Source organism: Cupressus sempervirens, chromosome 10 (assembly GCF_028749045.1).
Source record: "Cupressus sempervirens isolate cs-2001-9-10 chromosome 10, ASM2874904v1, whole genome shotgun sequence".
NCBI classification, from domain to species: Eukaryota; Viridiplantae; Streptophyta; class Pinopsida; order Cupressales; family Cupressaceae; genus Cupressus; species Cupressus sempervirens.
Genome location: NC_143127.1, coordinates 559949038 through 559966298, shown reverse-complemented (window position 1 = coordinate 559966298; position 17261 = coordinate 559949038). Strand labels below are relative to the sequence as shown.

The window sequence follows — 17261 nt, the reverse complement described above, 5'->3', positions numbered from 1 at the left end:
CTTGGTTTTCCCTCCCTTCAACCCTTACTATATCCAATGCGAAAGGGGAAGAATAAAAAGTAGGAGAAGAAGAAGGGAAAAAGAAAGAGGAGAAGAAAAAAAAGGGGACAATCTTAACTATTTAATTATATCGTATGCCCTATAGTATATTACTCAAACATATATATTGATTGTTGGCGTAACTATTGCACCTTCTTTTGGTGCAGGTGCAAGGTAAGAGCTCAATGCATACAGGTGATGCTGTTTTGCTCCAAATAACAAAAAGGGACTCATCAAGAATTGAGAATGCATATCGTATTTGTCTAGAGAAGCATCACCTTTCCATGAACATTGAACTTTGAAGAAGAATTAAACACATTGGAGACCAACGCTTTTAATGTGCAAAGTGAGTGATATATGGTCAATTGTATGGGAAATAGAGATTTTACTATTGATGCGAGACAATAGAGTCAAATAGGGCTTGCCATTTAATTACCACTTATAAAGGACATACAAAATATCACATATGAAATAAATGCCACAATAATGAACATTATGGAAAATAAAGAATTGACACCAGTGTTTGATACTTCCTTTCTTTTTAGTTTGCAATTTTATGCATTCACTTATGATTCTCTGCTGTGTTATTTTTTAAATTTACATGCAAGGGGTTAGCTCATACAGAATGTTTGGTGAGCTGTTACCATATCCATTAAGGTGTTTAGTTTCATTTCTGGCAAGTCTACAAATTGGATCCGTTGATTCTAGTTCATGGGATATGTATGATCACCTCCATAGCTTCAAAGTTTTTAATTAGAATCTCTCATATAATTTTTTCTTTGCAGGTGCTTCGCATGGCAGTGACTGGTTTGCTTATCAGTAAGGTATGGTTTTCAGTTCTATGAAAACCGCTTAATTGATGTTCTCTATATTCTATTGTTTCCTAGAGTTTGTAAAGTTAGGTTTTGAGTCAGTATGTCTTGGCTTGCGAAGATGTTGGCCAAAGATCTTAGTCCTTTAGGGCTCGTTTGATATATTTTTTATACATTTTTCTAGTGTTACATGGGGATGCAACCCTGATTCCCTATAAAAAAGTTCGCGTCCATTGTAGGGGGATGTTTCTAGGCAATGTCTACACATCGAACTAAAACGCACCATCTTACCAAGGGGTCACTTAGTTTTTTTATCAAACGTTCTGAACTCCCTTATATGTGCTACATTTTAGTTTAGGATTTAGCCACTACCATTTCTGAGACCTCCCCATGGAACCACCACTCTGCTGCTACCTCTACCGGGGACGCTGCCAGGTTGCTTGCTATATGAACATGCCATTACATACTAATTGCAACATTGAAGTTAAGAAAATTAGTTTTCCTATCAGAGGGCACTCACAGAGATGTTATGCTGTAGATATTGCTTGGAGATTTCAGTTCTCAAGTTTTATATTAACCTGCCCCTCCACCATTGCTCCATCACTGCCCCCCTGCTGTCCTTTCTCCATCTCCAAATTATAGGCCTTTGGTCCTCCATCCCCAAATTGCGTCCCCATGTCTCCGCATCCCCTCATGGGGAAATTCCTTAGAATTTTGCTCTTTTCTGCTCTAGAAGAAAAAAAAGGATGGATGCTGGATGAGAAAAATAGCCATTGTTTTTAATTTTGATAATATATGAGAAAGGTTCCGTATTAGGAAAACATGAATTTATGATATTCTTCTCAAGTGAAGCATAGTTTATAAGTTTAAAGGTAGAAATAGCTGACAAATTTATGCTATATTTCTACATTTTGTAGCTATTTATTTTTAAAATTGGGTGTTCCTTTTTATTAGAAACTCTCAGCCAAAAAAGGAAATGTTTTTATTTTTCTGGTAACGTTTTTCATCATTTTCTTTTGTACAGCACTTTAATGCCTTTTAAGCATTCTTTACAGGAAAGTCGAATCTACAAGGGAATAAAGATAGCATCCGGTCAATATTTGTTCAGTCATAAACTTGTTATCAACTTCTCTACTGCCTTACCATCTGGATTGTCCTCATCCCTGGCTGAGTTGAAACTCAACAAAAGTGAGGCAGGTGACATACAATCAATTCCATTATCAGATCCATCTGTGGAACATACAAAGAGTAACTCTGGGAGGATGGAACAGGTGCTACATCCAATCATCAGATCTCCTTCTAAGGTATCTTGGAAAGTAGCAAGATGCATATGCATCATAAATCAGTCTCTAAAACCAGATCTGTCAACATTATTGGTGGCCTTCCCACCTAGATGTAAGTATTGTATTACCTGCCCTTTTATGTCTCTGTTCCATACTAAAATTGTTATTTCTCCTTTGGTTAATTTTACGGTACTATCATGGCTTCTTACTGCCCTAAATTTTGTTCATTATGAGTAAATTTACTTACAGGTTGATTAAATGAGACAAAAATTGATCATCCTTCCTGTATATGTAAGTTGCACTAGAAGCCAGGATATTGCTTGAAATCCGACTATTTTATGGTCATGGATATAACTAAGTTCTTTTATCCAAGTATATTGAAATCTCTTTTTCTGTTTTCATTTATGTTTTCTTCTCAACCATTAGTATTTTTCTAATGTTTCTTATTTTTACTTTTTGGGGCCATCTCTTCTGCTTTCCAAAAATAGTATTTTGATAAATGATAGTGCTCATTTTAAGGCTGGTAGAAGTAACAGTCTAGGCCAAATTTATGTGATTTATGTTCTTTTGTAGAACGTCTTGCTATGGAGTCTCCTCTTTTAATGCTTTTGGTCTCCACTTATAATAATCCAGTAATCTATCTTCCTTAACATCTACTTTCCTCCTCTCCCTCCTCCCCTTTGAAACTTATTAAAGCTTCCACTACTACTTTCATTTATTACTTGGTTTGTAGCTGTGTGCCTAACTCCTAATTGTTTCACCTGTTTAGGGTGAGTTGTGTGATATATTCTCTGTATATTTGTTTAAACTTTTGACTGCAGGGATATTTTCTTTAAATATGATCGACTGTAGGTGTATCTTACTTTTTTAATCTACTTTTGTGCTGCAATTATGTATACAATTGCTCAATGAGATAAAGAAAGTTGAATATGTTCAAATTGCACACATCTATATGTCTAATTGCTTGCACATTCTAGAGAAATTCTATGACTGATGTTAGGAAACCTCATGTTTCTGAATTTACAGCTATAATTGGAAATCAGAGAACAACAATCCGAGCACTTCAGCTGGGCAGCAATACATCAGCATGTCCAGAAGGAAAGTAAGTCCATAATCCAACAATGTCAATCTAATTATTGGTTTAAGTCAATACATTTTGGAAAAAGTTAGGTTCTCTCTTAAATGGAGACATACAAGGTTCATAAAGTTAAACATTAAGAAACACAACTAAAAGTTTAGTATATTAGAACAGGATCAAAGTTTTATGTATGGATCATAAACCATAGATTTAAAACTATCAGGTAGAATCAACATTTTCCAGCTCTGAAGTGAACATTTAGATTAATAAAATTATTGAGAATTGTGCTGCTGGTCTGGAAGTGTTAAAATTTGATTCTGTCATGTTTGATTCTAATTGTTTTGTCTGAACCTATGTTATACTGAGTTTCTAGGACGGGGGAATGGGTTTGCGGGACATTCTTTTTTTTGCCATTTTAGGGGATGGAGGGATGATAGAGAGGACAACAATATAATAATTAAGGAAAATTTCAAATATATAGGGACATTTCATATACGTCAATGAGAACATATAAAACATGCTTATATACATAATAGAACATTAACATATAAGGTTTGTGTACAATAGTGTAAATTGAGACTTGACATGAAAGTTGAAGTCAAACAAATTATCAAAATGCAAACGTTAATGATTTAATACTATGGGACAGCCAGGGCACATGTCTTCGTATCTCCCTGAATTTCCAGGACATCCGCATTTCCGGGACGGGTCATATAAGCCCGGGGACATGTCCCTGGGTAACATTGGTCTGAACTAAAACACTTTCACACATCTTCACCCGATTTTGGTTTCTGATTCTCTAATCCTACAGATTTCTTTCTAATCTTTGTGTCCTTCCACAATTCCTACATTTTAAGTACAAAAGTGCCTTTATCCAAGGTTTTAAATTTGCAAGAAATCAGTGTCACTACTCCATGCTAGGCTATAACAAACATAGTCAGATTGATGAGTATAGATCAAATGTAAATTAGATGAAAATGAATATAATTTTCATGGAGACTTTGCCAGCAATTGTGCATTGGTAAAATGGACTGAAGTCAGTAGAAATAGTTGAGGATGTTTAGTTGATGAATATAAACATCACCATTTACCTGTATGACACTCTATGTTTGTATATTTACCTCACCTCACTTGATCTTAATTGTTTTTGCATATTCGTCATTTGGCACTGTATTGGAACAGAGTGTAAATCTTCCTTTTTGTCAGGATCTTCTATTATGTTAGTTTGAGCCTGCAAATTCAATAGAAATACATATAACTAATATGCATACAAGTGATAAGAGATCTCCAGTCTTTAAGACTATATATTGCCTTGGATACACTCATATATGAGAGCTTTTAACTATCCATAAACACGCCAGTTGACAATGCCATGCACACCCATAACCAGGCCCTTATCAGTTCCATTAGAAAATTATTACCTATCAAGTGTCATCAGCATATCATCAATGAAACTTATTTTGTAGTAACGATTCTTGAAGTTTATACACCTAGAAACACCTTAACTCTACAAACAATCTTTAAATCAGATTCCACTTCACTATTGATTTGGGAGTGATCATAACACCAACACTCGAAATGATTCGTAATGTATACACTCAAGATCTTTTTTTGGTCATCATTAATTTTGTCATTAGCATTTTTTTTTCATTTCTATTTTATTGTTCGAGTCTTTCTGTACCCTTGATGTCTTGATGTGTTAGCTTATTTACATAAGAATTGAATTTTTTTATTTATTTTGCTCAATAAATGACTATTACTTAACGTGCGTTAATAAGGATTTCTTAATGAGATACTGTTTCTGTCATCCTTGGTAAATCTTTATGGGGTTTGTGGGCTGTGCGTAATAAAGTATGGGAGCTTGGGCCACATGAATAGAATTTTAAACATGGGCCTCAATATAGTATACTGCATTAATTGTTAAGCTCAAACATACCACTGCAACTTTGCCAATTATCTTCTAAGATTATGTGACACATTATGGCTAGGGTTTTTTAATCCAAGGGACCCTCTTACAGCTGTCCCTTTATTATTATTATGTTAATTTTGAACCGAATACAAAGAAATTCAATGGACTGAAGCTCAAAACCAAAGAACTAATAGACACAGAAATTTACCCTGGGAAAACCTTCCTACTCGAGGGAAAAACCCAGCCACACCCAAAAATTCAATTTGTTATTGAACACTTGGAATCTGAATACAGAGCTTTCAAGCTTAATCAGAATAATAATCCGTCTCAAAGTTTGTTTACTCTCACCAATCATCAGAAGTATACTATTGACAGTGAAAGCAAATAATCTCCTTAACATCAACAGTAGACAGAGCACCTTATTGCATTGTATCGATACCAAACACAGAAGAATTGGTACACCCAAAATAATCTCTGAAAATAACTGGTGAAGAGACAGCAGCGCAGAGACACTGATGTCAAAAACAACAAAAAATCACTCAAATTAAAACATTAATGAAAATAAAAACAATTTCTTGACATCATAATCTCTGACCAAATCTGATGGATGCCACGCACAGACTCTAACTTCTGCAGAATATAACCCAATGTTAGATGAGCTGTCCATGACAGTTATGCATTTAATATTCTCATGCAAACACTAAATAATCACGCAGTTACCCAAACCAATGTATTCCTTATGCAGTTAGTAACTGACGACGCTTGGATTTCATTTGAGAGTGACATGGACTGTGGCAGCAGAGAATAGGAAATGATTCAACTTCAAATGCATTCAAATCATTTAAGCCAGGAATAATATGCAGAGGAGAGAGAGCCAATCCATCACAGGTAGAAATGATTTCTCCTGCAGCTATAAAACGTAAACATATTATACTAAAAGCCCTAGGGCACTTATCATCTTATCATAGATGGCATTTTGTTTATGCACATTTCCCTTTGCAAGTTGAGTGTGACCTTTCAGCAATTACATGTTGGGACTAAACACCATGCTTTGCATCCTGATAAATTTTGTTGTCTTTGCCAGTCAGGGATGGAGAAATTGAGAAAAAAGTATTCGTGTTCTATGATCTATTTCCCTTCAAATTTGGCAGAGAGATCCATGTTTGTATCGAGTCTTTGGCGGTTCTTTATCCCCATTTCTTTTGTTATAATGATAATATGCTTGTGGTATTTTTTCTTGTAGAGGACGCCTTTTTTAAATGGACATTCTTATAGGGAACCCTTAGAGTTGTCAGTCTGATTACAGCAGCCTATTATACGTATCAATAGCAATAAGCGCTGGCTGTAGTGCAATGTATTTTCTCAGAGAGGAAGATAGATCAGTGAGAGTTGATTTTCTCTGCTGGTTTTTAACCGAGCATTCAAACCTCGTCTCATTACAGGCAAGAGTGTATACGTGGATTTTCTGTGTTGGGGTTCTTCCCCTTGTGCACAATTTAGGCAACAGAGATTGACACAATTTGGTAAAGTTTCATCCATCCTTAGTGTTTCGAAGGGCAGTACTTTTACTTGTCCTAGGATACTCAAGCCTAGCTGTTTCAGCCTAACACTTGTTATTCCCCAATCACCATTTTCAGAAGCTGCACCAGTTCGTTTGTGTTGATCGATGATGGTTCTTTTGTTCCGAGCCTTTTTACAACATATGACTTGGCTTCCTGTCATAGTTTGTAGCTTTGTAACATTGATTTTGACCAGCTTCATGTTTCACTTGGGGGTCCTTACTTCCAAGGACTTCTCCATCATCTCTTCAAGGATTTCTGTTCTCATTCAATAATCTGGCGAAATGTTTTAGTTTTTATAATAGTTATTTTCAGCTATTGTTTGTGAATGATGACATTTCTTGTAATGATATGTTCTATCTTTTCTCAGGTTCGTTGTATATTTTTCAACACCATGTTCAGATCCAGTACAAGGAAAAGAAGCACTTATTTTGGCCATGAAATCTCTTTTTATGCTTCCTAATGAAACACCTGAATCTGAGGCATCATCTCTCAATATCAATGAATTGGAGAGGAGTAAACCAGCTTTGCTTTGGTTCACTTTATTTGTTCAACATTTGACAGAGGTACAGATTACAAATTTTGCTAAAAATGCAGTTCTGTTGATCAGATCAGTATTCCTAGGCGTCAGGGTTTCTTTTATGATACAAGGGATTATTTAACTAGAATATGTATGATAGTAATTTTTGTCCGCATTGCAACACTGATACCATTTGAAACTAATCCAATTTAAAACACTTGTAGGATCTGGAGCATTTGCAATGTTCAGTAGTAGAATGTTGCATACCAGATGAGACACTTTGTTACAGGCGACTTGTAATGTCAACATCCAAGGTAGGCATCCTTTCTAGTGCGTTGTTCTTTTCATCTCTCGTTTTATATGATGTTTGATAATTTTATGAAATTTTTAAATTTATGTTTCTATCATTCTAGGGTGCGTAGTGAGAGTTATGAAGAATGGCATACTGAAAACATCTCTCTTGGCTGTTGAATGTTACAGATGTTTCAAGAATTGTTCCACTCAGAAATGTTGTTTCCGCAGACTGTAGAGTCAGAAGACGCAATGGAAAATGAAGATTACTAGTGGAACTGATGTAAGCATAAAAAAGGCTCTTATGAAATATTGATTTTTATTTAGATAAAATCTTTTCAATCCTATCACATTAATAGTGAGCAGCATCTTATAGAAATCCTACTTACATATTGATCTCGCTGGAGTGACAGAAAAATGTGAGAGGAAACTGAACAATTGGTAATTTATGCTTAGATTTTATTATTCTTTCCTTTACCGGGAAAGAATATGAACGGACAAGGATATATAATCGCATCTAATCTATCGTTTGCATCTTGTTGCAGCCTTTTGGATTTGTATTTTTACGGCCTTTTAAGCTTTTGGTGGCATACTATACATTTTTTCCAACTAACTATAAGAAGACATAAATGATCAATTTATAGTAATTTTTATTGCTTTGAATCTATAAGCAACTGATTATTGTATTTTGCTAATCAAATAAAATTGATTTCTTATCCAATCTTATAGTGCAAAAGTTACTCAAGATAAGTGTTTTAGGACTGTCTCAAGTGATTTGAAATATTTCTTAAACCAAAAGTCGCAATAAAAAATTATTTATGTTGAATCTTTGTAAATCTGATTATGATAATGCATTTTACTTGTCGAATTTGAATGGTACCAGTTGTTTAATTCGTTGTGATTGTTCCAAGCGATTTGTCATTCCCAAATTTTGACTTACAAATAGCTGGTCCTGTCTCACTCTTTTTATATACACATTGACGAAGTGATTATATTATTGTTAGATTATATTATTGTTAGTTTTTTGTTGTTTAGCTTGGAAGGTGGAGAGAAGTTTCTTTAAAGCAACTTGAGTTGGATATTTAGCAAGAGCTTTGTGTTTTTATTCTTTAAAAAAACATTTCTAATTTTGTTAGTTTGATAAAAACAAGAAGTGATTTTATATATGATATGATTTAAAGCTTAAGATAGCAAGAAATATTCCTTTATTGCAAGCTAAGTAAAGCAGCTAGGCTCTATATATTTGAAGTAGCAAACTTGTAATTGGATTCTATTAGACTTTGAGAGAAAGTTTGCTATTAGGCTGAATAAAAGATTCAACAGTTGCAAATTTTTCTACAAATTGGGGTTTCTTGGGTGTATTTGTCTTATTGTCTATGTGTGTTTGGCTTCTACTATTTTGCTTATGCTATTTGGTTTCAGTTAGTTAATCTAGTGTATTAATTGTTATAAATACGATATAGCTTTTTCCTGTGAATTTATTGTATAGTTGATTAGCAATTGGGTTATGAGAAATTAACATGGTATAAGAGACATATGAGAAATTAACATGGTATAAGAGCTATATGAGAAATTAACATAGTATAGAAGCTATGAACTCTGAATACAAAGCCAAGATCTATGATACAAATTAAAAAAGAAGAAGATTTGTCTCCAGCTTCTTTTATGGTTATGGCAACCAATAATTGAGTAAATATAGGTTGCCAGGTGGCTATGGTGATCATCCTTTGGCATGGGGTTTACATAGTGTAGATCCAAGGAGGAAGGATGAGCTGCATGGAGACATTGAGGAAGAGATTTTCTAGAGTAAGAGATTTCCTTGATATTTTGAGAGAAAGAAATTTCCTAAACATATTGTGAGGAAGAGATTTCTAAGAGGAAGAGATTTCCTAGATATAGTTGTGTGGAAGAGATTTCCAAGAGGAACTAGGGAAACAAAATTTTTTAGCAGGGGAAGTAGAGAATTATTCTTGTGGATACAAATTGCTATACTTCTAGTTGTGAATTTTTCAAATTCTTTTGAAAGCATTTTTTAGCACAAGTTTTTGTGTGTACATTCAATGAGTTGTTTTGTTAGTAGAGAGGATTGTAAAGCTAAAGTTTTTTCTGTATAACTGTTGTGGCAATCTTGTAGCTTGCTATTGCTATTGAATCTGGATAGAAGGTGCAGTTGTAGGTTTTATTCATCAAAGATTGAATCAAGAAGTGGATAGCGAAACTCCAATTCTTTCCTATGGACAAATAGATAGCAGATATACTGACAAGGCTTTGGTAAAGATTATGTTTTTATTCTTTAGGGATGAGATGGGTGTTGTGCAGAACACTTTGCTCACTAAGAGAGAGTTTGGTTTTTTTTGTTTAGCTCGAAAGATGGAGTGTAACATCTGGTTTTCCAAGGTCTAATTTATCATTCAACAATACTCAAAGTATACAGTTATACTTTGTTTCATAGGAAGACAGTTATATCATTCATGTTCATGTGAATAAGATTTATCGATAAAAATCTATTAGACAAAAATTCTTAACTATAAACTTGAAATACCTTCAAATGAAATTATTATAGAAATTGAAAACCACTTACCTTGGAAAACTAAGATCGAAATCAACTAAGGATGCTTTTGCAACCACTCGGGTTAGTCCATAAATACCTCTATAACAATTTCACATGATAATTGAGATCGAAATCAACTAAGGATGTTTCTACAGTTATTATAATTCGAACAATATCATAAAGTACAATTATTAAATGATAATGGTGCCAAATTATGATTATATTTTATTATTATATTTAAATGCACGTAGCTAAACATTTTATTTAAAAATAATATGACGAAAGATAAACTAAAATCTTTAAGATATGCTTTATATTTTAACTCAGTTATTTTAATTAAATTATTTAATAACTCATGCGAGCCCCATAGATGTAATCTAGCTAGGTGTAACGCCCCGCCAAGGGATCCAAAAGAATTAACTTAAAGTTTCACTAAGTTTGCTAAACATTTTTTTTTTTTTTAAAGTAAGAAAATATAACATACACATCAAACACATAGTAGCGGAAGCAATAACATGTAATCATCGACAAACATACATCGCAAGTTACATTTCTTAAAGATTCCAAGACGTTGAGTCACGTTTAAATTTAATTAAATCTAAGTCTAACAACTATCACATACATATGAAAGAATAATCGAAAAGTCCCATGTCCATAATATACATTTGTTTCGAATGCCTCTCGACAAATTAATTCAGAATGCTCAATCATCCACTGTACAAGTCACAGGGTATGAAAGGCTTAAAAGAATATACATATGTAAAGATAAAGATACAACATCCTCAAATCCATGATACAAAGTATAGTAAAAATATATGAAACTATTCACCATACATGATACATCCATACATCCATAATGATAAAACATCTATCATAAAATCTAACCATCCATCATAATAATCCAAGAACATAGTGAAGGTAAATGCCAATCACGAAAACTCCAGCCACGGTGACCACGGAACGGATCTCAATGGTAAGAGTAAAAGCACTACCACTCGACCGCGTAGAACCTAAATGGTCCACTCCCACCGCGCTGAGGAGATAGTCTCAAGTCCCAAATAGGATAACAAAACTTATAATCATAAATACTCTCTAAGTCTAGGAAATCCTATAAGTATGCTAACTCAAGGGTTCCTAAAAAGATCGACATCTAAATCTCAGAGGTACCATAAGACACGTAGGAAACCTAATATGCAAGCGGGAAAGTGCCATCGCAAAAGTCATGTAGAAGTTACCCGAGCAATCCCTTAGGAATCCCGGGTCCCTACTGATCCTGCGGCCACTAGTATCCTCTCGTACTGATGAGGCCTACTATGGAATGCAAGGTCGTAACCAAGCGTTCTCTCTACCCCATCCTAGTCTATACTAGCACTCAAGGCATGGGAGAGAACATACAATTATCTTGTTAGGTTCATTTTCTCTCATTTAGTGTAAATGTTTTCACTTATTAAAAACGACTTACAATGGGTTTCTCAAGGCAGCCTCTTAGGGCTCCGACCTCCATTGCAAGCCACTTCCCGACTCTACACATAGATAACCTACCCTAGGCTCATGAAAACATAAATCAAAGAATCATAATAAAACCACTTCAGTCCTATATAAGCAACTGAAAAGATATTTAACATTTAACATTTAACATTTAACAAAAGTATCACTTGCAGCATCAGAAAGATCCAGAAATAAGCAAGAACAAATTTTATTGAAATTATTGAAAAGATGTCCAGACATGTTTCTGGGGAATTTCACCCCGTCATCAGTGGACTTACAATAAGATTACAATAAAACAGTTTAAATAGAAGTGAGGGGATAACCACTTCAACTTCCAAGAAAACCAACAGTCATGCTTAAAAAATTAATCAATTAATCAATTAATTAAAAAGATTAATTAATCAATCAATTAATTAATTAATTAAAACATCACTATGGAGAGGAGAAAAGACCAAAAATAGTCGTGCAGGTACTTTTTGGCAAAAAGCCATGAATGTATAGGGTTTAGGGAAGCCCTCATGTTCGCTACATAGTAGCTAGGTACGAGGGGACCCATCTCCCACGAAGTAGGAGGCACAAATCCAAACCATAGTGAAGGCGACCAAGAGCAACCACGAACATGGAAACCACCAAGGCAGCAAAACTGGGACCGAAACCGGGAAATCGGAAACCACCGAAAGGAAGCAGAAACCACCAAAACCGCCTGTGGGGGCCGGGAGAGGAAACACCGAGCGCCAAAAACACGGAGGTCGACGAAGACGGCAGGGGCCAAACACGAACCAGTTGTAGAGAAGAGGATCGCCAAGGGGGATCCAAGGAGGCGGCATCCTGCGACAGCAGAGAGGCGGCGTCCGAAGGGGCAACAAAGCTCAGAACTGCAGCATGGAGCAGAAGAACCCCCGGCCGAAAACGCAGACCCGCGACGAAGGAGGCCACGGCATCGCCAGTAGGAATCCAAGGCGGCACGGGGTGCAAAATGCACCCAGTGCCAAGGGGCACAAAGTGCCAAAAAGCTACAAAAAAGCAGCAGAGCGGCCGCAAAGCCCTAAAGGGCATAAAAAAGACAGCCCGGGCCTTCGCCGAAACCAGAGGAAGGCAAAGGAAAGAGGATCAACCCACAAAAACTCGGCACCAGCGAAGATCGCAAAGGGGGACAGCAAGGGTGGAACCAACCACGAACCATCCGCCAAGACCCGAAGCAAAAAAAGCCATCAACAACGAAGCACCAGGATAGAAAAGTGAACTGGAGAAGCCATTAAGCACCGCTAGCAAAGCCTCAGGGAAACTGGAAAAATCTGACGGCAGCGTGAAGAAGGAACTTTAGGATTTAAAATTTAACAAAAGTATCACTTGCAGTATCAGAAAGATCCAGAAATAAGCAAGAACAAATTTTATTGAAATTATTGAAAAGATGTCCAGACATGTTTCTGGGGAATTTCACCCCGTCATCAGTGGACTTACAATAAGATTACAATAAAACGGTTTAAATAGAAGTGAGGGGATAACCACCTCAACTTCCAAGAAAACCAACAGTCATGCTTAAAAAATTAATCAATTAATCAATTAATTAAAAAGATTAATTAATTAATTAAAACATCACTATGGAGAGGAGAAAAGACCAAAAAAGATAAGCCACAAAATTATATCAGTTCTTCATGAGCAATAGATAATATCAAATAGTAATCATATGATCACGACAGTTCTCTATCAGCAACTGAAGGCATCAATGATAAGTCACAAAATCCAATGGTTCTTCAATGAGCAACCAGAAAGTATTCCAATAGTAAATTACAATACTGATCGAAGACTCCAAAATGGTCAAGTCAAAACATGACATCATCAAGAACATAACAAACACTTCAGTCCTTTCAAGCGACCGAAAAGCAATCCAAGTATAACTGATCGAGACTCAAAAATGGTTATCAAATATAACTGATCGAGACTCGAAAATGGTTAAGTCAAGTATCTCAAATACGTACATCTCAGCTTCACACAAGGAAACTGGAAAGCAATAACAAACAGTAAACACAATCATGTCATAGAGCACTTCATCACATTACCATGGTCGGGTTAAGAAAGATCGAGACCAAATCATCATGACATCACATTCACAACCCTGAGCCTCTGGTAACAACCTAAACTGGTCAACGCTAAACCAACCCCATAACACTCAAAGCACAAAGAAAACATCACAGTCTCAGAGATTGGATTTGAAAGTATATTATTGAGCTAAGGTAAGGTTTATGTTTCAGTTTAATGTCGAATTTCAAGTAACTAAGTTTTCATAACTACCCTTTACGATTAACCCGTTTCTATAATAACTTCCATTAAGTCAATATTTCAAATCTACCATTTAATCAATTAACATTCATTATTAATTAACTTTAATTAAACTAATTTTAATTAAATTAATCAATAATCATTTGTTCTAATTACTTATTTTAATCTATCCATTAATTGTTAATTTATTAATATTTAACCAACATTATTAATAAATTAATATTCACAAACTATGTTAAATGTATTATTATTTAACTAATCAATATTAAAATATTTATTAATTAAAATATATTAAAAATTTATTAATTGAAAATTTTAAATAATAATAAAATTTGTTTTTTTTTTTTAAATAATAAAAATTATACATAATAAAAAATGAATTTTAACAAAATCCTTTTAAAAACGTTTTAAAGCCCGTCGGCTAAATTAAGACCTTGCGGTCGCAGGGCCTGCGACAGCAGGTACTCTGTACCTGCCGTCGCAGTACCTGCGACACAGGTACTGTCGGCTCCGCCGATAGTGGGGGTGGGCACGGGATAATTCCCTCCCCCCCACTAATTACATTAATATATATTATTATTATTATTATTATTTTTTAAAAAGAAAACAACAAATCTGTTTTTAATCAACCTCTTTTTTTTTTTTGAAATTAAATTTTGTTTGAATAAAAATATATATATATATATATAAATTTATAAATATGCTAATTTAATTCCTAAACCTATAAATATATTAAAAGACATAGCCTTCTTCATTAAATTGGTATAGAAATATAGTCAATCCGAACTTCTAATTTAGAATTTCGGTAATAGATTCAACCCTTCCCATACAAATTTTGTATACAGAAGTTTATAGACAAGCATATGATAATTTCCAATATTGTAATGTTTAAACATTCATCATAGAGAATTCAGATTTACAAACCCCAGACACGAAGAAGACAGGAAAGGATAATTGTGTATTTAATCAATAATAAAAAATACAAGACCCTACCTGATCCTGATGCTATTATGAAATCCCCAGGATCTGTAAGAGAATTCGCTCCTCTCAATAACCTTCTCCCCAAAATCTTTCTTTGGTATTAGCCTTCTGAAATTCGCTTCCAAAAGTTGTCTCCCCAAAAATTCCTGTCCAACTTTGTCTATCCCAAAAATGAACCCCCAAAGTTGTGATAAGCAATTTCTCCTCAAATCGGGGCACTAATTGTGCTTCTACCCGAGAAGACTCTTTGCACAACTCAGTTAACTCCAAATTAACCTTCATTATCTTTTCTTTTATTTTGCATTCAACTTTCATGCACATTAAGTTGAATTATTAAATAACTTTATTTAATATTCCACTTGACTTCTATTTTAAATTAATTTATTACTTTAATCTCATGTGCACTTTATGAAATTAAAATAACGTTATTAATTTCTATTATTTAATCTTTTAATTTATTTTTCATATTTAAATTCAAGCTTAGATCATGCGATCTAGAATTCTTAATAATTTAATGTCTTTCAACTTTTTAAATTAATTATAGAAACTTAATTGATAACATATTTAATTAATTTAATTAACAATAATATTTAGCATTTATTTAAAAATGAACTTCAATTATATTATTATTAAATTAAATAAATATTATCCTGTTCTAAATTTATGTTTGAACTTTAATCTCCAAATTTAGTTCTTTTATTTAATTAATTTATCAATTAATTAAATATTAAAGATATCATAATAATTCTCTGCTAAATTAAATCATTAATTAATCTTTTTAATTAGACTTAATTAATAGAAAACACATCAAGGACTCATATAACAACATACGAAAACCCTACATAGAAAAGCATATACTAAATCGAAACAAAAAGGTTATAATCCCGAAATTACATCATTTGATGCATTCAGAGGGTACTTAACTTAGATACTTGTCCTAATTATCAATTAGGACAATTGGCTAAAGGGTTTAGGAATTGGACTTAAGAGTTTATCTCCCCTCTCTTACCATTGAGACAGTGCGATAGGGTACGCTCATCCTGACAATTCAGGGAAGTCGATACCCGGTACCTGCAACCTACATAAAAATCCACGCATGTACAAACGCAATATTTTAAGCTAAACAGACAATGGTAGGAAGTGGTGCATCGTGTAGATCCTGACTAGCAGGTGACTACGACTCCCTTCCTTAACCACATCAGAAACACCATACATAAATAAAACAACACGCACACCATACACATGCAGTATGGGGTAAGTATCCATAAGAAGCACATGGAATAATAAACCATCTAACTAATCATCATCGATAACTGAAACCATTGAATAATCATCATACATGCATGAAATATAGAGTACCAAGTAATCTCATCATATAATAAACTGAGTGTAAACAACATCTGATAATCTCTAAAATAATAATACTAATCATCAAACATAAATTGGCCTAAAAGAGTTTGGCAATGATATCAGAAATGTAATTCGAAAATGTAGACTAGGGGCAGGCACTACATCCACCCCCCCTAGACTTAGGCTTACTCCTGGAAGCCTATAAACAAATCGGGATATAAATCTCGTAATCTAGATGCATCCTCCCATGTAGCTGAAGAGTCATTAGTAGGGTCCCATTGGACCCTTACCTGCTCTATGGTTCGACCCCTGAGGGTCAACTCCCGCTGCTCCAGAATATGAATTGGCTCCAAAGCCAGTTGCCCGTCCTCTACCAATCAAGAATATGTACAACATTAGGGATATACTGTCTAAGTACTGAAACATGGAAAACATCATGAATGCGAGCAAGGCTGGGCGGTAAAGCAAGACGATAGGCAACTGGACCAATCCTCTCAAGAATATCGAATGGTCCCACAAAGCGAGGTGCTAGCTTTGAGCCCTTTCCATAACGAATCGGACTCTTCCGCGGATGCACTCTCAAGAAAAACTTCTCTCCCATAGCAAACTGCTTATCTGACCTATGTGCATTAGCATACTTTTTCTGCCTATCCTGTGCCGTTGTCAAGTGCTCTCGGATACACACCACCTGTTGCTCCATGTCACGAAGCATCTCTGGACCCAACAGGATGCGATCCTCAAGGCTATCCCAACTCAAAGGTGTACGACAAGGGCGTCCATATAAGGCTTGGAAAGGTGCCATGCCAATAGAACTGTGATACCCGTTGTTGTAAGCAAACTCCACTAGATAGAGATAGTCCTCCCAATGAGTCTGCCTATCCATCACGTACATCCTCAACATATCTTCGAGAACCTGATTCACTCTCTCCGTCTGCCCATCTGTCTCTAGGTGATATGCTGAACTGAAATTCAACTGCGCTCCAAGATCATGCTGTAGTGATGTCCAAAATGTGGAAGTGAAAACATGATCCCTATCCGAAATGATCTTTCGGGGAATACCATGTAGTCTCACAATGTCACGCATGAAGACATTAGCCATTGAAGCTGCAGTGTAGGAAGA

General features: G+C 34.9%; 1 protein-coding gene across 3 annotated transcripts in view; it reads left to right on the top strand.

Moving 5' to 3' along the window:
• REP (Rab escort protein) overlaps nt 1-8212 on the top strand; it is a 38951-nt gene extending 30739 nt beyond the window's left edge. Inside the window, exons 4-10 of one of the 3 annotated variants that reach the window (XM_089807585.1) lie at nt 825-863; nt 1907-2246; nt 3161-3236; nt 7051-7246; nt 7425-7514; nt 7681-7774; nt 8037-8212. In XM_089807585.1, the coding sequence (XP_089663711.1) occupies nt 825-863; nt 1907-2246; nt 3161-3236; nt 7051-7246; nt 7425-7514; nt 7681-7764 (825 nt within the window). In that variant the 3' untranslated portion in view covers nt 7765-7774; nt 8037-8212. Of the gene's footprint in view, nt 1-824; nt 864-1906; nt 2247-3160; nt 3237-7050; nt 7247-7424; nt 7515-7680 lie in introns of all 3 variants that reach the window. The other 2 variants (XM_089807586.1, XM_089807584.1) reach the window with 2 other exon arrangements.
• Nucleotides 8213-17261: the final 9049 nt, after the last annotated feature.